The 22,772-nt window shown below is 42.2% G+C and overlaps 1 protein-coding gene across 15 annotated transcripts in view; it reads left to right on the top strand.

Moving 5' to 3' along the window:
* Positions 1 to 21,877, top strand: part of nfasca (neurofascin homolog (chicken) a) — a 72,235-nt gene extending 50,358 nt beyond the window's left edge. For 6 of the 15 annotated variants that reach the window (XM_028997592.1, XM_028997595.1, XM_028997597.1 and 3 more), the window contains 13 exons: positions 2,920 to 2,990; positions 3,133 to 3,355; positions 3,441 to 3,556; positions 3,751 to 3,955; positions 4,041 to 4,163; positions 4,257 to 4,430; positions 6,405 to 6,443; positions 8,906 to 9,103; positions 9,718 to 9,840; positions 13,087 to 13,236; positions 13,644 to 13,772; positions 14,759 to 14,828; positions 18,578 to 21,877. In XM_028997592.1, the coding sequence (XP_028853425.1) occupies positions 2,920 to 2,990; positions 3,133 to 3,355; positions 3,441 to 3,556; positions 3,751 to 3,955; positions 4,041 to 4,163; positions 4,257 to 4,430; positions 6,405 to 6,443; positions 8,906 to 9,103; positions 9,718 to 9,840; positions 13,087 to 13,236; positions 13,644 to 13,772; positions 14,759 to 14,828; positions 18,578 to 18,806 (1,850 nt within the window). In that variant the 3' untranslated portion in view covers positions 18,807 to 21,877. The other 9 variants (XM_028997603.1, XM_028997602.1, XM_028997601.1 and 6 more) reach the window with 7 other exon arrangements.
* The last annotated feature ends 895 nt before the right edge of the window (positions 21,878 to 22,772 follow it).

Below are 22,772 nucleotides of genomic sequence, written 5' to 3'. Positions count from 1 at the left end.
TGGTGCCAAGGGGGGGGGCATTGCCAGACCATCCGGCTAGCCCCTTCTGCGTCCGTTGGGACAAGCAGGCCCTCTTCCTGTCTGTCCCAGCTGGGTCCTCATGCCTACCCGGGGGCTCTATGGCGCTCCACCCCTCTGGAGGCAGACGCAGGCCCATGCCTGGCCCGCCCTCCTCACTGGCTACCGGAGGACCCAGCTCCATCGCTTCCCCACCTCCCCTCCCCTCAGGAGGAGTCCCCAACCCGAACTGCACCCCCCCAAAAAATTCTTTGGGGGAGCACCCCCCCCGGCTGGACTTAGGGGTACCTTGGGGCTCGTCCACCTCGCCTTGGACCGGTGCAGTCAGGTTGGGAACTCCCTCCCTGGGGTTCGGCTCTGCTGCTGGGTCACCATCTGGTGGACACAAAGAGGGGAAGTGGGGGCGACATACGGACACATATGCCACGCACACACACACAGACAGAGACAGACAGAAGAGAGGGTCGTCTAGTTCCCTCTCTGAGCACTCCGGGACCTCCTCAGGGGGCACAGCCAGGATCTCGGGAGGCGCGACCTTCTCGTCGCCCGCCAGTGCTTGGTCTTCTTGCCCCGGATCCTGACTGGCGCTGGATGTGGTGGAGGGGCAGAGTTCGATCCCTGGCTCAGGCTCTGGCCGATCAAACTCCGCCCTCAGTCTCTGCTGGAAGTCCCGAAAACTGCTGTCTGTCTCTCCCTGCTGCCAGAGGGCTGCGCTCCAGCCCCATGCTGACCCAAGCAGACACGATAGGATGGTGGTGGTCTTATCAGTGTCTGCTGCCCCACTGAAGGGTCCCGGGACAATTGGGCTGTCCCACACGGGGCTGGGCAGGTCGCTGGAGATGGTGGTAGGTGTGTGGTGTGGAGGGGGGTGGACGTCTTCTCCAGCAGGTGTGGGCGCTGGTGCTGCGCTGCCATTTCGCTGGGGAACATCCGGGCAGAGGGAAGGCGGGTCGGCGACTGGAGCAGGAATGGAGGATTCCCTGCGAGGCAGTCCCGGCAGCGCAGTTGCTGGCTGGCGACCTCCCGTCGCCCTCTTCCACCAGCTTTCCTCACACTGCTGGGAGGGACGTGGGTTTCCACGGACCTCGTGACGATCCTGGATGGGCGCGATGGGCGGAGCCATCCCGGCACCGACTGCCCAAACGGCGTCATCCTGGTCGTCGTCCGTGTCCACCTCGTACCCCCGGAAGTCACATGGGTCATCACGGACGCCGCGATGATCTCGGACGCGCACGCTGGGCGGAGCCATCCCGGCAACGACCGCCCACCGAAAATCCACGTCATCATCGCTTTCGTCATCCGTGTCCTCCCACCGGTGACTCCGAGGGTCGTCCACCCTGCGGACATCCTGGACCCATGGCGCGATAAGCTCCCATGGGCAGTACTCTGGCCATTCGGGCTGGAGGCTGCCCACCTCCTCGCTGGAGGAACGCCGCCGTTGTTGTTGCCGCTTCTCACCCCCCTGGAAGTGACGTGGGTCCCCACGGACCTTGCGACGATTGCAGACTGGTGCGATGGGCGGAGCCCAACTCTCGTCTCCCGTGCTCTCGTCGTCGTCGTCCGTGTCGTCCCAGTCCACGGGGAGCCTTGCCAGCAGAGCGCAGAGTTCTTGGCTCGACATGGCGAAGATCGTGGGGGTCGCATCTACTGCGCTCGCTGCCCACGTCCCTTCCTCGCTGCTGCCGACGCCAACGTCCTCGCTCCGCCCACTCACCCGCCGACGTTGTCGCTTCCGGGTTTCGCGGAGTTTCCCGGGGGTGACGTCATCACGCGGCGCCGCGTACCACGGCTTCTCGGGGAGAAAACGCTCCACCAGAACGGGCGGCGCGTCTCTCCCCTGGCGTCCGCGTTCGCCGCGCCGGGCTGCGTCCTTCGCGGCGTTTCTTCTCCTCTGTTTTCCACCTCTGCGCTTTTGGGTGGGTCGCTGGCATTCTGTCACGTCTACGGACTTACGAGGGAAGGAAGCGCAGAGGTCTGACATACTGGGAAGGGGTTTTTATTAACAAATAAACAATAAACACAAATAAAGACTGGCGCGGTGGCCGAAAACGAATTTAACTTAAATAAAGAACATAAACAAACCCGTAGGCGTGTGGCGATTGCCAGAACTCAAAACACATAAAACTAAACAAGGTCAAGTTCGTGCATAGAGTTCACGAAAATGCCAGCGACCCCGAACGGGCGGAAACTTCCGGCATTTATGGGGCGTCAGGATTGGGTTCCGGTGTGGAGCCCAGCTGCAGGCAATCCTGACAATAATGCTGCGTGTATATGTTCAACTAGACCTGAACTGGCCTAGTGGAGAATATTGTGCATCAATGCGGGTTTCCATATACTGTATCATTATTTCTTATTTTTCTGATCAAATTCTTTTAGTGTTTTTTTTAAGGAAACCAACGACTCTTGTGAACAGAAGAATAGTTTGTGTATTATTTTGGTCTGTGACATCTCAACTGCAAACAGCTCAGTAGCACCACATAGTGGAGTCAGACATACAACAGTCAATACAATGAATTAATGTAATCTTGGACAATCTAGTTCTACTGAAAATTCACATATATTTTATTTTCTGAAAAAATAATATTAATGAATAAATGTTATTTTTAAGTCTTACTGCCCATGTTTAAATATCTTATGTTTAATGTAAATTGTTCATATTGGTATCAATACTTTTGAGACAAGTCATTCTCATGATAATGACATGTTAAATTCTTCCTCCTCGATAATGAGAAATATATGTTGTATGTCTGAATATCACAGGCATTGTCAAAAAGCTCATTATTATTATTAATTGTTTATTATTAGTAGTAGTATCAGAAGGATTAATTTACCACACTGGATAAATCAGGTGAATGCATTATGCCAGTGTGGCTCACAATTTTATTATTCCTCATTTCTCAGCCCCTGATGTTGTTCCTGAAGACATCAAAGGTTGGGGAACTAAGAAAAACAACATGGAGATCAGCTGGAGGGTAAGACCTTGTATCATTGTCTTGCCTGAATTTAGCAAATTGAAATGAATATTTTGCTTTGTCTTGAACTTTATTCTATATGGAATTTAAATAAATCTCATTATTTACATGTGTGTGTGTGTGTGTGTGTGTGTGTGTGTAGCCCCTGTCTAATATGCAAAGGAACGGCCCAAACCTTCATTATGTGGTGAGGTGGAGGAGGAGGTTTGTGGAGGAACACTGGAATGAATTCAGCACATCCAGTACAAAACACATGGTCCACAACACTGAAATTTACGTCCCCTACGAGATCAAGGTCCAGGCCATCAACGACTTCGGCCCAGGTCCTGAGTCCTCTGTTGTTGTGGGCTTCTCTGGGGAAGACTGTAAGTGTGAGCTTCTTTGTGAACTCTTTAGTAGTATTCAGAAACAGTCAACTTTATTTACAGATTGATATCTGTCTGTTCACAGACCCTTCAGCTCCGCCAACAAACCTAAGGGTGTCAAAGATTGATAGTAACAAAGTGAACGTGCATTGGGATCCAGTGAACTCCAGCAGCATCAATGGAGAATTCAAGGAATACCGGGTAAAGCTGCATACTTTAATTTCCTTGATTTTAAAAATCAAGGACATTTAAAGGACAGCTTCTGTTTATTATTCATGACTATTAAATTACTAATGACTAAATATTAAATGCTATTAAAGTAGTAAGTACATGTGATGGAAGACTTGTCTGGCCTGACTGAGTATTTTAGTTTTTCATTTATTCACATATTCTAGGCGTACTACAGGAGGGAGAGCACCTTGGTGAAGGGCATGCGTGTGAATAAAGAGAAAAAAACCAAGGGCTTCTTCACCTCGTCTGGCTCCGGCATCCTGACCGACCTGGTGCCTTTCAGTCAGTATTCAATGTACTTGGTGGTGGTCAACAGTCAGTATGAGGGTCCGTATAGCAACACGGTGGAGTTTCAGACCAAGGAGGGAGGTACGGTGATGGTTCTGTCGAAATGGTTGATTCAATGGAATGTGTGGGAGAGAAAAATAAAAAAGTTTTCCCAATGACTCTGCAGTACCAGCAGCTCCCAAGTTCTTCCGGATATTCCAGAGGACCACAGACTCTCTTCACCTGTCGTGGGGTCCACCGCTGGAGCCTAATGGGAATGTGATTGGATACACGCTTGAGTATCACACAGGTACGACTGCAGGGACAGAGAATGTCATTTTTAACATACTTCTTTTTTGTAGTGGACATGTCAAGGCATATTTTTACATTTTCTTATTTTTAGTGAATAGGACACGAACGGGAAAGAGAGAGGTGAAGAGCTTCCTGCCCAATGAGACTGAGTTTACCTTGCAGCTGCCAGAACGCTTCATACGATACAAATTCTACCTGTCTGCTCGGACCCAAGTGGGTTCTGGTGAAGTGTACGCTGAGGAATCGCCGCATTTCACTAACGAAGGTGAGGGAAGGTCTACCTCACAACACTCACACACACACTAATTTCCTGAAGATGAAACAATATGGGAATGGTGAAGACCACACGCTATCTGGTTTTACTTATGTGCACATACAAAGTCTGACTGTAAAGTGTGCAAATGGGAAAAACACACTTTTCAAGACTGATCAAAACACTCTGTACGCTTATTTGTAACCTAAAATGCCATAACATGTAAATGGACGTGTCCATATGCTTCCTGATTGGGACGTGCTGTCCACTGTCCATCCCTGTCATCCCTGGAAGACTAAAACAGCTGTTTGTAGTCATCTTGTGGTAACCATGGCAACAACACAGCAATTAAACCATGTCAGATAATTCTTCATTCATTGTTATTTATTACAAGAACACAAATGCAGGTCCACCTTGTCACCATGGTGCTTTCTGTGCATAGTACACAATTTGCCCAAATTTAGTGGTCACCCTGTCACCTTGAACTTCCCATCTGTCATCTAAGTGGTCAATTACATGAAATATCCCACTAATCATACCTGCTTGCTTCCCATGAAGAAAAAGCGCTTGTCATTTCCCATGTGAAAAGAGTGTTAAGGAAGGTGGGGCATGTTGGTTTGAATTGTGGCTACTGAGGCATTTCAGAGTCACACTCTTGTTCTTTTGATGTTAGAATACGTTATGAGAGCGAATGAACAATGAGATGTGTGTTAGCATTAAGGAAAATGATATGTAATTGCTTGCTTATTTGACCATATAATTCATATCACTTTGTTATTATGAGAAGGCTGTGAGTGATTGTTACAAAATACTGATGAAACATGGTGAAAGCTGCTCCTGTGTTGCCAGTGTGTTCTTTTTGTCATTAATATTAAAGGAGAATGATGTACTGTGTAATTTGGGAATGCATTGCTTTTATTCTGATCCAAGAGTGTGATTTAATAATTGATAAGTTGGGAGTTGAACAAGAGTTGAGAGAGGTTGCCTAGCTACTTTTCACTTTTTACTCCTGTTCTTGCAGTTGTTCTAGAATTTGATTATTCTGTTTTCCTGACAGCACAAAATCGTTTTTTATTTCATTTATTACAGTTTTAAGTGGCAATGTGACTGATTTTAATATTCTATAAAGTTTTGATTTAGGATAAATTTGACAAAAACAGAGAGCATTAAAGAATCGTGTGCAGTAAGTTGTGTTTATTGTATAATGCAGTGGATTACCTGTGTGGAATCCTGGTGTTGGACTTAAAAGAAGAGAAATTAGTAACTAGCTGCAGAAAGAATTGGTATAATTTCTATAAAAGCTACTTTTTGGCACTTTGGTAAGTGCAATTAATGGCAGTGATGGTGAGAATGGTAAATGGGGGGCGCAGGGCACCTAAATTGCTGCCCATGAATGATCTCTGCCAATAATGTGCAGGCAGGGCATTTAGTGAAGATCAGTTTGTCCCAAACTGTTGCGTGCTGTGTTCAAGGAAGAATTATTTGGTCAGAAAAAAGAAATGTATTACAAAATTCCCCCAGACTGTGCCTAATAACGGGCATTTTATTTGAAGAGATTTTTCATATGTACTCTAGAAAGTAATCTTTAAAAAAAATCCAAATAATAAATTCCAAATGCATGAAAAATGTAAGGCTTCTCTGAAAAAACAATGGACACTACAGATGTAGTTATCGTCCTTTGACTTATTTTATAGTTAGTGTCCAATTATTTTCATCACCCAGAACACAGGTTTTAATGATATTTAATGGAGGAAGTGCACAGATTCACTCATTGTTCTTGTACGTGACTGTCTCCTGTCGGTCATGCTCTTCTCCTTCTGTGTCTTCTAGTTTCTCTTCTGTCTTTCTCTTTTTCTTGTGGTTGTTTCTGCTCTGTTTAAACTCTGTATTTTATCTCTCTCTCTCTGTCTCTCTCCGCCCGTTTTTCTCTCTTTGGCCTGCTTTTACCACTCTCTACTTTCCTGTTTCTCTCCATGGTGTTGGCAGAGGACTCTACCAGCTCAGGGACTGTGGTCGCAGGTGTAGGTAATGAGGCAACAGAATACCTGCCTGCTTCTTTTCCTGCCATATCTGTCCATCTGTCTGTCCGTCCATATCCATGCTCTCAACATATCTGCAGTGCAGTTGAGTGACGCTAACACTTCAGCCTACAATTAAAATTCAAACTGCTCTTTTAATTAACTGAGAATAGATGGAATTTGGGGACAAAATTACATGAAACAATTGCAAAATGTATATTCAAATATTATAACCTGTGAAATCACAAATGCCTTTTAGCATTGAAATCCATTTCCCATAAGTGTTCACATGCTAGACCAGTGAAGTCTACTGATCTGCACTGTAACGATAATCCCTCTCTTCAACTTCATCTACCTGTCCTATTTTTATGTGCTTTCAGGGATGAGGCCTATGCTTCCTAATAGCTCAGTAAAATGCACATGCACAAATGCAATGTAATGCAATGGTCCTCAATAACTTAGGCTCAAGAGATGTCTACCTACCTGAGAGTATTTTGTTGGAAAAGCACAAATATTTGATATTGAATTATAGGAATGTATGCCTGGTGTTTGTATTCTGGTGTGGCCGCTGCCAGAATAATTCTATACAATTGCCCTCCCTGATGGCACGGGACTCTCTGCCCATCCCTTTCCCAGCATGTTCTCATCATTTAGTGCAATATGACCAGCTGGGAGAGCCACAGGGAATAAGACCCCTTCGTACCCGAAGCAATGTTTTCCAAGTGGAAACAGTTGCTTGCTTTACGTCTATGAGACCTGGAAATGAAAGTGGCTTTTTCCCCTTTTGAGTGGTTATTTCCTGAGGCATCTCACTAGGGGGCAGTGGAGAGTCACCATTTTTTTTTTTATAAGTGAGCCTGACTTTGAACATCAAGGTTTTGCTCTGGTTTTGCCCAGCTCTGTTCATCAGTGTAAAGGTCACTGCCGATCACATCAAAATGTTTCAAGTTTACTATGGCTGTTCACTGCTCATGCTTGCGCTTCAGAGTTTTAGCTCACTGGCTCGTTATTTCTGAATGTGGCTGCTTGCGGGTTAGTTTTATGCTCCGAGAGAACAGGGCACATCCTCAGGTAAGAATTGTTCTGAGATGCTGGCCATTGAGAGATGCTGCTTATGGGCAGTGTTCACTGCAAAAACACCACCAGTCCTGATGCATTTCTCATCTTTTCAGATCATATCTGCTTTCTCATGTCATCACTTTGTGGGTGAAAAGTGGAAGGGTGCAGCATGCTTGCTCTATGTTCTGAAACTTGACATGCTGGCACCTTGCAAAACATGCATGTATGTTAAATTCCAGAAGAGGAACCTTGATTTGGGGTGGTGTCAGTTTGGCTGAACTACGTATCAACTGTACTAACACAACAATTACTAACTTTTTCCACGCATGTACGCATGCAAAAAAAAGGATGTAATTGTGTAAAAGGGTAGAATGGCTGACAACTTTTGGAAACAACTGAATGAACTGATGCTTGATATGGGAACATTTACCCAAAGAGTTACCTGTTGATCTGGGAAGACATTTACAGCATTTATCAGATATCATCCTCTGAGCTAGACTGGAGCTCATGGGTCTTATGGTGAGAGATGGCAGCCCTATGAAAGTTAATACACTGATGGCCACCATGAGGAGAGGCATTCTTCTGAATAGCATATTAGGTCTTTAGGTCTTTATTGAAAAGTATCCAGTATGGTACATTAATAGTATGGCTGGGCAATATGACATCTCAGATTATTTTAATATTAACCTCTCTCTTTCTCGCTTGGAGAGAGACACAGAGAGACAAAGAGAGAGAGAGAGAGGATGATATTACAATAATCTCAGATGTCAAAGCGACATCTCTCCAACCATGGAGAGAGAGACACACACACAGAGAGAGATTAATATGATTATTTAATAAGCAATGCTGCTGTGGTTGTAGTGTGAGCAAATGGCAGAAAGCACAATTGCATGACCACTCCCAAAGAATTAACAGCGAACACAAACCAGAGCAAATTCAAGACACATTATGCAGGCTTATAAATAAGGCAGAACAGGATAATAAGACATGGCATGAAAAGGAACAGATAGATCATCAAAGGGATTCCAAAGGTCAGAGGCTGGAGTCATAGACACTGAAACTCAGAAAAGTCGAAGAGAAATCTGAATTCCACTTTCTGTTTTTCTATCAGGACAAAGTTCTACAAGTTCTACAACTCTGGATTAGATAACTGAGTAAATATCAGTAGACAAATATTCATGTCAAAGTGATAATAAACTGTCTCTATTGCCCAGCCCTCATCACCACTCTTTTTCTATTTAGTTCTCTGTGCTGAAATTTGAATTGAATTAATGTGACACCATTGAATATGGCATTAGAATGCAGATTTTTTGTGAATTCCTCTCTGACTATCTGCTTGTGTCTTGTGTCTTTCTTGTTGCTTCTCTTTCTTGTCTTGCTTAACCTTAATCTCTTCCCTTCCGTCTGTAGTTGAGGTCAAAGATGACTTCGGGGCTACAGCTGTTCCTCCGACACCCACTCCACCTCCCACTACCATCCCGACTACAACCATTAGTACTTCAACCACCACTACTACCACTGTTACTCTCAGTACTACCCTGGTTGCCACAACCTCTCCTACCCGTATGGTCACCTCTAAGACAGTGGATTCCAGTAAACTAGTACCGGGTAATCCAGTCAGGTTATGTGTAGCTCCATGATTTTGGGTGTATTTTAATGTCACTAAGCACAACAGCGTGTTCGCCAGCCTCTTGTTATGTATGTCTTTGAATTAATATTAGTTTAAAAAAAATTATAGTTGACCAATAGAATAATCAAGTCTAATGCAAGAGTCAGACCTGAAGAGTGCCAGAATAAGTCTTGAATTGTGACCCACTCCTTGTTTTTTGCTTATACACTTTCATTGACAGCAATGTTTGCTAATTTTGTGATTGTCCCTGTTGATAACACTAATTAATTAATATGCTATGTTGGCATGGTTGCTGCCCAGCCAATGCTTTCATGTTCACTTGCATTCATATTACTGAAAATGGTTGTGATGTGCTAATTTTCCTAAGACTTATTTACTTCGCACTTAGTGTCATTAAAATACAGTCCTTTTCTTAATAATATTTAAAATTGTTCTTTTTCATATTCAGTTTGACAAATGATTATTATTTGGCTCATGTCCGAGTTGACGTAAGGTTTTGCTCCTTTTGACTGACACTTTGAAATGAACTGGGTAGGTGTGTAGAGTTAACTTTGCCGCCGTTCTGTCCTCTTCTCTCACCTGTTCTGTGTAGCGCCCCCTCGGAAAGAGATCTGGAATCTGACGGTGGAGCCTAACAGTAACTATGCTAACGTCAGCTGGGAACACAACTTCCCTGCTGACAGCAGCGAGTTCGTGCTAGAGTACACCCTGGAAAGTAAGAACCAGAAGCCATGCTTTTGGGCCTTCCAAAGGGAGCCACTGCATTTTGAACGCTTGTTTGCTGAGGGCCCAAAACATCTCATGTCTTTTAACCTCCTCAGCTAAAACAGCATTTTAGCGTTTAGCATTAGGTGCCGATCACCACCACAGATACGATTACTGTTAACAAGATTACCGGAGCAGTGCGGCGACATATTGTAGTGGCTCCAGTCTGTTAGCCTGAAAGATTAAAAAAAATATCCATATTTTTACAGTTAAAGGAGAATGCTAAAGGGAAAACAGGCACGCATCACGGGTCTTCTTTACTGTGCCGGTCCACGTTCATCTGATTCAGGGTCATTTCCCATGCTGGTGTTTTGGGAGCTCAGCAGGCTTTGTGGCTGCCTTTAGAAAGCTCATTGTCTCTCTGGTGGCTCGAGAACGGGGAGAGAAGAGTAACAGAGTAACTGATCTGTGCGAGAGGAAAAGAGGACTTTACAGGTGGCATGTGAAGGATGACATTTCCCACAAAATACAGTGGTCTCAGATTCATTTCTGTCCAAAAAAAAAACACTTGGGCATAAATGAAGAGAAACGGTAGAAATTGTGAGAAGTATCCTACACATTGTACCTTTAAAGCTTGCATATGTACACATCTCAGAGTGGAAGATTTGTCATGATGTGTTTATACACTTTCTAACAAAGAATACAAATGTGTTGGAGGATACCTGGGAAATCAGGAGTCAGAAGCATTGAATCTGACGGTGAATTTGGATTGTAATGTCATTTTCAGCGCACACTTCATGACTGGCCATCTTTCACACTGTCTCGGATGATCTCTCTCATCCTAATGAATTATATGTTTCACACCAACACTTCATGTCAGTTGCTTGGCTGCCCAGTTATTGCTTGTTTTTCTGTGCTTTTTGTGTCATGCTGCTGTACCAGAACAATTGGCTTCCCTAGATAACCAAGCTTTTCTAGCTATATGATTATTTGCAGAGTAGGAACTATATTTAAACAGGTTTTGGGCTTCAGTGACCATTTTGAATCTCAGTGTTGGTGCTTTGATGATCAGAATTTGGATGGGAGAGGCTGCTTGACTCACAGCCTTGATTAGTGGTACTCTACTCTTTTTTTATTGCATGCTGTCATCACTCAGGAGCACTCAAGGGCATGACTGAGATCATTGTTGACGTGATCAGCAGACAAAAATGCAGTGTCAGGAGTCCCTAAACATGAGTCTGATCTTCCTCTCCCATGATGGACGTCAAAGTAGAAATTGAACAGGAAGGAGAAACAATTGTTGTCACACTGATGAGAGAGAATGTCTAAAAGTGGGAATGGAGGTAATGGCCATACAGGTGTGCAAACCATATGAATCACAAATTCTCAGCTTCATATAGAAGACAGAAACATTGTCATTCTTCAGAAGTTTACTCACTCCTTTGAACATAAGTTACGGTTTATTTGGCCACTGGAACTATCCGGGAGGGAGTTGCACTAATAATTTAAAAGTTTGCAAAACCTTATCCTGTTTTTTGGCTTGCACAAACTCCAACTACACCGTGTGAAACAAAGTTCCTTTTCAGATCTCAGAGGTTTTCCGCTTCTAGCTTCCAATTATGGATACAGGCTCTTGTTGAAATAACATCTACATATTATAGAATCTTGTATACCTGGATCATGTTTCCCGTTAGTCTCATTAACTCAAAATCATGAGATATTTCAATATTTTATACTGTATTGTAAACCGAGGGGCTGAGCTAACGACTCAGTCCTAAATTAGGTTGCGATCCAGATATAGCATCTCTTTTGTGAACTCTCTATCAATGACACTTCTTACCTTGGTGTTGTGAGAATACTGAAATGGTTTCATTTAGCTGCGTATGTTAGTATGCACGAAGACCTATCATGGCACGTTTCAGTTGCTCTCTGCTGCTGTTAATTATACAGTGTTTTATTTAGTAGAAGTAAGATTTGTTATAGGCCATGCGTCCCTCATCCAGATGAGAGCAAATACATTCAGAACACCAGAAAAACGTCAAGAATCACGAAATCGGGAGGTGGCAACTGACTGTTGTCCTGTGGCCAGAGCTCATTTAATCACGACAAATGAAAGCAAATCCAAACCACAACACACAGATAATGGAGATGGTAGAAAAAACACCATCAGGATCGGGGACCAGGAAGCTGATGATACACTTGGAAACTAAGACCCAGTCCGGATCTGGAGCTTTGACAGAAGGACGTGACTCTGTTTGATTGAACAGTATAAAAATGTAGATTGTCCACCTATGGCAATAAGTCAGATTGTTCTGTTTTTGGATGCTCCATGAATTCTGGATAACGCTTTACTTCACCTTCATCCCAGATAGCAAAGATGGTATAGGAGGATTTAGGCCAGATCCATCATAAGATCAGAGCCATCAGTAACACGAGCGATAGTATACAGGGATAGTATCTCAGATCTTCTCAGACCTGTACAGTGATAAGAAGCAGTTTTTGGTTTGGATCTGGCTCTTTTCCAGGCATGTTGCACCTTGGTTTGCATAAAAGGATTTTGCGCGAATGCGTCCCTTGCTATCTGGGATGCCACTTGCAGACTCACAGATTTGTGTTGTGTTTTTTGCAATGTCACCATTCTGTCATGGCTACGTCATAGCATGGCCATGCATGCTGTTTCCTGTATGATTTCCTTATGGTAGTGATATTCTGGGAGACTGCCTGGGTCTGTGCAATCGAGGCGAAGCTGTATTTTTTTTATTTCTTATGGCATGACTTATTTTTTTCATGCAGATGTAAATAGTGGTCAGGGTAATTGAGACATGGCATTGCTTCCTGTCTTCCTGATGTGATATTCATGAGTTCTTTGAGTTATAATTCCCAACATCAAAAGCATATTGTGGGGGTCAGACTCTGGGAAGCCGTGTTGTAATTGAATTTACCAAGACTTGCACGCTCACCCCTGCTCTAGCTTAGGGCACCATTTTGTTCTCATCAAAAAATGAACATTTTTGTTCAAATCATGTTGCTGCTGAATTATCCCCTTGAGGGGTTTCAAGCTCCATCTCACTCTTCTAAAAAGTGAGATAGAGCTTTCAAAGACAGCAAAACAGAAAGACATGACCCTGACATAGTGGAAATGGAGAGGATGCATCCACCTCCAAAGCAGTCAGAAGGTTCGGCACCATCTCCTTCTCCCCATCTACATTTGATGGGCGCCTCTCCTTTTCTGTGCCTTTTTTACTTTTCTCAAAAGGTAACGGGACAATGAAAACGGTGCAGGTCAAAGATCAGCCTCACATTAAGCTGGCTGGGCTGGTGGAAAGAGCCAAATATCGGCTGCGGGTGTATTCTGTGTACCCAGCAGCCAGTAGCCCGTACGTCACCTTCGAGACAAGTACTGGAGGTGAGCCCACTCTGGCCATGTGGGAGTTTTTCTAATCATTCTTATTATTTCATTCTGGAATCAGTTAGTTGTATAAGACATGCTTCCTTTCTTATGGGAATCACAATTTCTTTGATGTTGACTTCTCGTGATGAATGAATAAATGGATTTAATGGTTTTGAGCATTTTGACTCCAGATGATGACCTTGTGTGTGCAAGCAGTGTGTGTATTTCCTACCGGTTTATGATCCTCATGCCTTTTATGTCAATGTGGTTTGTCAGACCTGAATTGGTCAAATAATCGTTGGACCAATGTGGTATTTTCTGCAGCAACATAAAAAACTGTGCTCCCTATTCAGCAGAACCTCATTGTTTTGTTCTATTTTTTTTTCTCCCTCTGTTTTGTTGGTGGGTTTTGTGGACCTCAGCATATAAGGACCCTTCAAGCATTGCCATGCAGGGCTGGTTCATTGGACTCATGTGTGCCATCGCTCTGCTGGTTCTCATCCTTCTCATTGTGTGTTTTATCAAGAGGAGCAGAGGAGGAAAGTATCCGGGTAAGTTCTGGAAAGATCCACTGTTTTCTCAGCTAGGACATTACAGTAGAGACAGAGCTTTTAACCTAAATTGGACATTTAAATTATATATCTACTTTTTCTTTAAACAATATCAATTTTATTAGAATTGGCAGTGACATTGTTTCAAAATGTGAGTTTTTCCCTTAAAATAACTTAAACATTTTAGAACAATCTATATGATGAGATATATGATAATATAATCAGTGAAGTTTTGCATTGATTTAACTTCATATTAAATATAGTCATCCAAAATTATTGTTGTTATTTCTCTCCAGAAAATGAACCTTTATCTCCCAGAAAATTGTTGCCACTTGCAAATATTTTGGTATATATGTTTATTTCCTTCATGTGCACTGGAACAACATACAAAAAAAAAACAGAACAGAAAATTAGACATGTTTAAATGAATTTCACAAACCCCAAAACCGGGCCGAACTATTTTTTAAAAATATTTGGTTGCTGTCACTACTGAGGGTGCGAATGGGAAGGAAATGCAGGACCACGACATCTTGGGATCAAGGATTTATTACAAACAAGCAAAACAGAACAATGGCAAGAAGGACCCCCCCTTCAAACTGCTTGAACATGAAGATCTCTGGAGACTTGATTTCTGCTCTTCTGCTGATGCAGAACAGCCATTTTAACTGGCTTGTGGTGTGATTGCCATATTGCCGGCGTTTAAATGAGCATCATATGCTTGAAATAAAGCAATTTATCCGAAAATGTGCCAATAAATGGGTCCTACACAGGGGGTCTATGTGATGTGATGTGTTGCACATTTTTGTGTTGATCCAATTTACATAATGGGCATAAAAATGTGTCTACCAAAACGTGTAATAGCAACAACTGTGGCCATGACTGTAGTTTTATGTGTGAAATATTTGGTAAATAGAAACAATGACAGAAACGATCACTGGATGTCAACGTGTTTTTATTTTTGTTGTTGTTTATTTGTTTATTCCTAGTGAGAGACAAAAAGGATCTTCCTCTAGATGCTGTTGACCAGAAAGACCAGGATGGTTCCTTTGACTACCAGTAAGTCATTTTCTTGTCCTCAGTTTACAGTGTTTGCAATATCTTGGCCCATCTGGTGTTGGGATTTGATTTTTTCTCTTGCCCATTGCAGGTCCCACTGATCTTTGGCTCCTTTCTGTCTGTCTTTTAATGACTGATGTCTTAACACTAACAGATTAAATTGTAAATTCAAGCAATCATTCATGTAACCTCATGGTAACTCTAGTCCTCAGGTATAATGGAACCAAAACCAAAGAGAATGAAGAGCTGTGCTTATGAATTCTCAGAATTTTTTTATATTTTGCCATACAGAATTGCATGTGTGTTTTCACTGGCAGGAGGACATTAACAGGTTAAAAGGGCACTAATTCAACTGTGTGTCATTTGCTAAAACTCACCCCCAGCAGTCCAGTTAGATATGTTCTGTCTGTCCCTTTTCCTCTTCCCATCTCTCACCTGTCCCATCCCTTTCTCTCTGACATCCACCCCCTCGCTGAAAATGGCAACTGCTTTGCTAAAGGAACGAGAACAGGTACATGGTTTGAGAATGGCACCCCATTGAGAACAAAAGCATGCCGTTGTTTAGCTTTAGTGTTTTTTACAGGAAGGTGTTGAGACAGGGGCCGTCTTCCGGGCAGGATGCTCTTTTTAGAGGGGTGTCAAACGTTTATTCCAAATATGCATGCGCACAAGCACCAGCATGGATAGAAAGGGCAAGAATATAATTTGTGAAACATAATAATAATAATTCATATGACTGTCTTTCATTACACTAGTATTTTTTCACTAAAGCAGTTGTAAAGGATCAGTGTATTCACGAAATTCAAATAATTTTGCTTCCATTTTTTTTATTTATATAGCTGGTGTCTTGAAAGCACACAACTCCCTGTTTGACACCCTTGACTGACCAATGAAACCCAAATGAAACACTACTTTCAATGAGCCATGGACGTGAATGGTGCCAATGCACTTTTAATTACAGAGTGGACTGTTGAAGTTCAATTGCTGAATATGACCCTGAGCTTTATCCATTATTCTTGCATGATAGTCAAAATGAGATGGACTGTTTGCTAGTTTATTGTGCAATAATTATATCTTAGTGTGCTAGTCGGTGTGCCTGGTTTAATCACTGATCAAAAATGGCTTGAATGTCAAAGAGAGAAATCTGTATTTTCTGTGAACACATCATCAGTGTCAGTGTTCTTCCTCTGCTATTCTGTTTGCCTTCACTTGACTCTTTTGTTTTTTCTTTCTGGTGAAGGTCTCTTGAAAGAGAAGAAAGGTGAAACATTTAATGCCAATGGTCTCATACGTTTAACCCCTTAAATCCTTGCATTTTCGGTTCAAAACTTTGGGTTTTAATTGATTACATTTCTGTTCATTTTATCAAAGCTAATACTGCATTGACTTTGATTATTAATATCCACTACACCGTTTGACCATTAACATTCACAATACTTAGCAGAAGTCATTCTGCTTCATATCTAAGAATTTTGCCACTTTATATTGATTTTACCACAGTTAATAGGCATCATAAAACATAATTTACAGGTTACCATGAGCTGGGGTATGCTTCCCATCTGCATAGGTGTAAACTACATTAGTAGCTCACATAGTTAGAAGCATGTAAACTGAATGGGTCCAACGATGTAAGCTGCTAATTCCACCTCTGGGACATGCCCCCCTGGACTTAACTGTATCTCGCTTGAACTCTCTATTATCAACCTGCCATTGTGAATGGCTGTGAGTATTTGTTGGAATACTATGATATAGTGCAGTGAGAAGTCTTGACTGCATGTACCTAAATGTATGAGGGGTAATGAAGATTTCAAAAGCAAAACCTTCAAGATAATTCCACAACAATATTGTGGGTGGAGGGAGCTCACTGGGAATTTTGGATTGCATATTTGAGTGAAAAGCGAGCATTGGCAGTCAAGCCAATGAATTCCACCATGGAGCTCCACCCCTCATAAACCATTGCATCAAAAAGAAAAATTAAAATACAATTTGAAATATTCAGGTCTTTTATAGGGTATATTATGTAACCTTATGTATATATAATAGTGAAACAAACACATACACACACACACACACACACACACACATTTTCTCTCACTCTTTTGTGTTTTCCTGATGGACTAATCTCTTAAAACCCAAACCATTGTTTATCTGTTCAGCTCCCAGTGTATCCCTTTTACTCAGCTGAAGGCTAGTGAAGGATTACATTGCGTTTACTCTTGCAGGGCAAGAGTCTGTGTCTATCAATTCCTGCGCTGATGCAAGCTATTGGCCAGTTGATGACATGGCATGATGCATGCTGGGAAAACCTGCCTGGTTCATTTGCAAACATTATGCGAAACCTCCTAAGAAGCCACAGGATCTTTAGTGTTCATGTGGCTAGATTCAGGCTGTATTTTAATGGTCCATTATGAGGAATACTCAGCTCCCAGACTCACTTTTTTTACTTCCCTTTCTGAACTACTGCTGAGCTTTGTTGTCTGGACGAAGAGAAGACTCTAGTCTTAATAGGCTCTTGCTCTTTTTCTGGATTGGAAAAGTAGCCATGCATGTAAATGCTTTAAACAGGACAGGAGTGTGGCCAGATTAATTAAGAAAATACACTGAGCATCAGCATTAACATTTAATTAGTAGGGCTAGGACTCACCATTGATTTCTTGAACAGATTAAATTATGACTGACAATTTTCAAATTCGACTTAATTTAGAATCCAATGAAATGTTGAATCTTTGAAATTCAGTCCCAATTTTACTTTACTCTAGTAAAGTGTGTGTCGTTTTCTTAATATTAGTTTTATCGAGCATGTATTAAGTATGTTCTGTATCTGGTGCTTTTATAGACAGTATTTCTACAGATATGCAGTGATTACACAGTTTTTTTTTAGCAATTTCCCAAATGGATTAAATAACTGGAAGACATGTTCTTTATTTTGGGAAAAAGAAAATAATCCACTTGTCTCCCAGTTTGGAATACATTTTCTCAATATTCTTCTAGTCCTGTTTTGATATGCAGTTAACATTTTTCAAACACTTGCTTTTGTTTGCACAGAAAGTATGATTAACCATTTGACAGTATCTGTCTATTCATTGTGCTGTTGTTTACGGTAAGTTCCTGCATCGATTTACTGTCTGAAGTATTGATCCAAAGGGGTAGCGGCCTCACAGCAGGCCACCCTAAAGAAGCCAAGCAATCACCCCATCCAGCCTTGAATCTGGTTCTGCAGGCTACCAAACATCACAAACCTATTGTGTCAGGGCACAGTTTTTCAGAACAGATATGTTTTTTGCCCCCATTCTGCCTGTTTTGCTGGACTTGTTGGATAGGGACAATGCAACTTTCCGCCGTTAAAGTCTGAAAATGTCAAATCTGCCTGCCATATTTGAGTTTTGACAGAGCATGCCTTTGTGTGCCGATTAATGCCATGTTCATACAGGCTTCAAAGTCTTTTGTCCCTTTTTTGGACTTGAAAGGGAATATCTTTTCAAACTGCTGGAGTAGCATGAAACTTCTGCTCTCCTCCACATATTGACCTCTGCACAGTTTATCAATGAAATTCAGGATTTGGAACGCCTTCCAGAGAAGCATTATGATTAAGAAATTGGAACCAGATCCTGATTACCCGACTGTAAATTGATGTGTGTGAAAATCTTTTAACAAAAGGTGTTTTCTGCCCCCAACGTTGCATCAAATAAGAACCCAGAGCAATGAATGAATCCCAACCTTTTCCTCCCTTTTTCCTCTCTGCCCGGCAGCAGTGACGAGGACAACAAACCACTGCAGGGAAGCCAGACCTCACTTGACGGCAACATTAAGGAGAGCGACGACAGCCTGGTGGACTATGGCGAGGGCGGCGATGGACAGTTCAACGAGGACGGATCCTTCATTGGCCAGTACACCGTCAAGAAGGACAAGGAGGAGACAGAGGGCAACGAGAGCTCAGAGGCCACCTCGCCTGTCAACGCCATCTACTCTCTAGCATAGCCGTCACCAAACTACAGGGCGCCACCTGCTGGAAAGAGTCCACTGCAACACACAAACACACTGAAATATGAAGAGAGAGGGAAATGTTAATTAACACACACATATATGGTGGGGGTAATGGGTTCAGTCCCACAGTGCTCTTGGACTGGACTGTTCCTAAACTATATGGGACAAAAATGTAGCAAAGTACAGACCAGGATTTGGGACTGGCAAAAAGAAAAAGGTGCAAATGGCTTGCCGAGGCGGTGTTAGACCAGTGCATATTCCTCTCTCTCTATCGCTCCCCCCCCCATCAAACACAACCCCCGGCCCCTCTCCAACACACAGACTGTCGGTGTGCTTGTGTGGGGGGTGGGAAGCCAGGTTCCAAGATCAGAATTTCAAGCTTATTGTGGCTTAAGCTTTTATGTTATTTTTAAGAATGAACAAAAATCTTTCAGTTCACCTTCCCTTTCCGTAGCTAGCATCAAAGAATCGAAAAAAAAAAATGAAGCACGAGCCACTCCTGTGACATATCAGCCGCAAGGCGACGAGCGATAGGATATCAGCAGATATGTTTATCATATTGATATTTCTGCAGTGAGAGATTCTTTTTCCTAGTTGTTGTCCCCCCCCACAGACTTGGTAGTTGTTTAAGTACATGAGTGCTGTAGATAAAGAAAGAGTGCTGGCACACTTTTTTGTTCCTGTGCCCCGCAAAAACTATGCACTATATTAACATGCCATGTTTTTGTGGGTTAATAGGAATCACAGAATCACGTGTCCCTTTTTACTGTCGTTTTGCGGCTCACTGCCCCCTCCATTACGCTTTCTTTTTCTTTTTTGTCTATGGCTATAGATGTCTCCATACGCATTCTCACCAACACATTTCTTTACTACGTGGTGTCATGGCCTAACCTGTAAATGATGGAGAGAAAAAAATTAAGTATTTTAGCGCAAGAGACAATGAAGCAACAAGGCCTGAGGAGCGTTCCTTTGTGAACGCGCCGCTCAACCCTGCACAAGCTGTAGTTGTACTTCCGTGTTCTGTGGTTCTGTCGGTGGCACCGAGGGCGGCGTGTCCCCCATTAACCTGGGCTGAGACCCTGCTGCCGCCCTGCCTGAGTTTGTCCTGGAAGCCCATGTGGTCGGGCTGCATGGACACACCAGAGGACTAACACCGGCTGGCTGGGAGCTTTACCGAGGGAACAGTGACCCAGACGAGGCTGAGGAAATGTCTGAATCCTTCGAGGCACAAAGATTCTCTCATTTTGTACTTCACAAAACTCACTGTTTAGCAGAAAAAAAATTAAATAAAAAGTAGTAGCTCCAGTCACATGACATATGTAACTGCTAGAGAATGATATTTTAGGGAATGGATGTTTTATGAAAAAAAAAGTAATAATAGGAAAATTAACGGGGGTTGCATGTTTGTTATGACACCGCCCCGCAGACAGAAGGGCCACTGAAAGTGGCTGCCGGTCCTAGTGTAACGCTTGCGAATTGACCTTTCACCTTTCTTTTGATTTTGCTCACAGAGATGCTCACTATTGCTCTCAGTCCACATGTATCTAGAATATATATATTTATGTTTACTTTTATTTATGACTCATATAGAATTTAAAAATAATTGTTAATTTATTGAGTTGCTAATCTTGATGTTCGAAGGCCGCAGAGAGACAAATTTTCTAGCTGAAGACTGTTTGGCTGTAATACAAAATCGACATTTACTAATAATTCCTTTGTGCTGCTCTGCTAGTATTGTTGCTGTATACCTGTGATTGTGTTCATATTTAGAATTTATTTAATATAACTTTACATGGCACAGAAATTGTTTATTTATTTAACAGAAATTAATACCTTGAAGAGAAGGCCTCTTTTTTGCAGTGTATATATTTATGTAGGCTGACCCAGGACAGCTGCATGGTCCAGAAAATGGACTTGATGCATCCCAAGGAGAAAAGGTCAGACTCTGCTCTCCAACATTAGAGCCTCATATCTGACTCCACACTGAACCTGACTGACTGACAGACAGCCCCCTGGGTCGCAAAGAGCAGCGGCAGGACTGTACTGAATGTTGGCTGACCGTGTAAATAGTGCTCTAGGAACTGTAACTGTAGCATTCTAGCACACTACTGATAAAAGAGGACAACTGTGCGCCCAACTGTTTTTTTTTCTTTAGCCCATAACCAAATCACTGTCCCATCACTGTCCCTTTTTTTCGTGCCATGCCTTCTTGCCCACTCACCTTCTGACTACTGAGGTCAGAAGTCAAAGTACGTATGTAATATGTGGATGTTTTATGTAATATTATCATACACACTGGAAATAAATATTTACCCCCAGTTCTGACAGAATATTAAAGCAATACAATTTTTTGGTGTTTGGGCTATTCCGTTTTTTTTTTTTCTTTAAACAAAAGTTTGCCCCCCCTTTTTAAGCGGCATTCCTATTGTGACTTATTTTCACCAAGACTCTGTAAGAGCACACAGGAGCCTAAACCGGGGGTGACAAAACAGTGTCCAAAATACCCTACAGGAACAAGACCTTGTAACACCCCCTTAGAAACATGCACCTGAACATCTGGCATGGACTGACTATAGGAGTCTGACTGTAATAGAATTTTTTGTCTATCGTCAATAAATGGCCCTGGTCTCTGTAATATTCATTACTGGTTACTTCACACTTTATTTTTCACATCAGAAAAACTTTTATGACACATGAGAAACATAGTAAAGTCCATTTCTGTCCTACAAATTAACAAATTTACAAAATACAAATTAAGAGAATTTGTGTAGAAATTACATAATTCTTAAAAATTATTTTGACACATGATGTTATTATTATTGCTATTTTGGAATAGTTTTGTAAAGGTTTATGTTTAATATTTTTTTTTACAGTTCTAAGTGTTCCCAAGCAGCTTTTGATGTACTCCTTCTACACACGGGTTAACAATGTTTGTATTTTTTCCATCTCATATGATGCTAAATCAATGGCAAATGAACATATTCACCATGTATGCGAGTATGACAAGATGCTGCAACTTGCTAGAAACGCCTTTCTTTATAGTAAAGCTATGTCATTTTCTATAACTTTGAATTCTGTCTTCCTTTTCGTGGCAAAAAGCCCTCTCCTGCTGTGTCTATTATTGACTGAGGAAGTGCAGAAGAGACCTTTTAATTATGGCTTATAGATTTATAGCACTAGAAATTATGTATTTTGGTCCTTTATGCAGATGAATTGAATGAATCAAAATAGTCTACTCATCTCTTTTGCATTAAAACAAATTAAAAGTTAAATATATAACTTGGATTGTTTTGGAATATAAATAGTCACACGGTGACCTACAGTACAGCCTTATTCCAAAATTGATTAAATGCATTTTTCCCTTCCGAATTCTAAAAAAAGCATAATGGCAATGGGAAAAAAGTTTATTTGGGGTTTTGGCGAATTTATTAAAAATAAAAAACTGAGAAATCATATGTACATAAGTATTGAAAGCCTTTGCTCAATACTTTGTCAATGCACTAATATATTTTTGAATATGATGCCACAAGCTTGCCACACACCTATTATAGTCCAGTTTGGCCCATTCCTCTTTGCAGCACCTCTCAAGCTCCATCAGGTGGGATGGGAAGAGTTGGTGCACAGCCATTTTAACCAGATTCAAGTCTGGGCTCTGGCCGGACCACTCAAGAACATTCACAGAGTTGTCCTGAAGCCACTCCTTTGATATTTTGGCTGTGTGCTTAGGGTCGTTGTCCTGATGAAAGATGAACCGTCGCTCTAGTCTGATTTCAAGTGTGCTCTGGAGCAGGTTTCCATCCAGGATGTCTCTGTACATTGCTGCAGTCATCTTTTCCTCTATCCTGACTAGTCTCCCAGTTCCTGCAGCTGATAAACATACCCACCCCATGGTGGTGATGCTGCCACCACCATGCTTCACTGTAGGGATGGTATTGACCTGGTGATGAGCGGTGCCTATTT

This window comes from Denticeps clupeoides, chromosome 12 (assembly GCF_900700375.1).
Source record: "Denticeps clupeoides chromosome 12, fDenClu1.1, whole genome shotgun sequence".
Lineage (NCBI taxonomy): Eukaryota > Metazoa > Chordata > Actinopteri > Clupeiformes > Denticipitidae > Denticeps > Denticeps clupeoides.
This window is presented reverse-complemented; position numbering and strand designations above follow the sequence as displayed.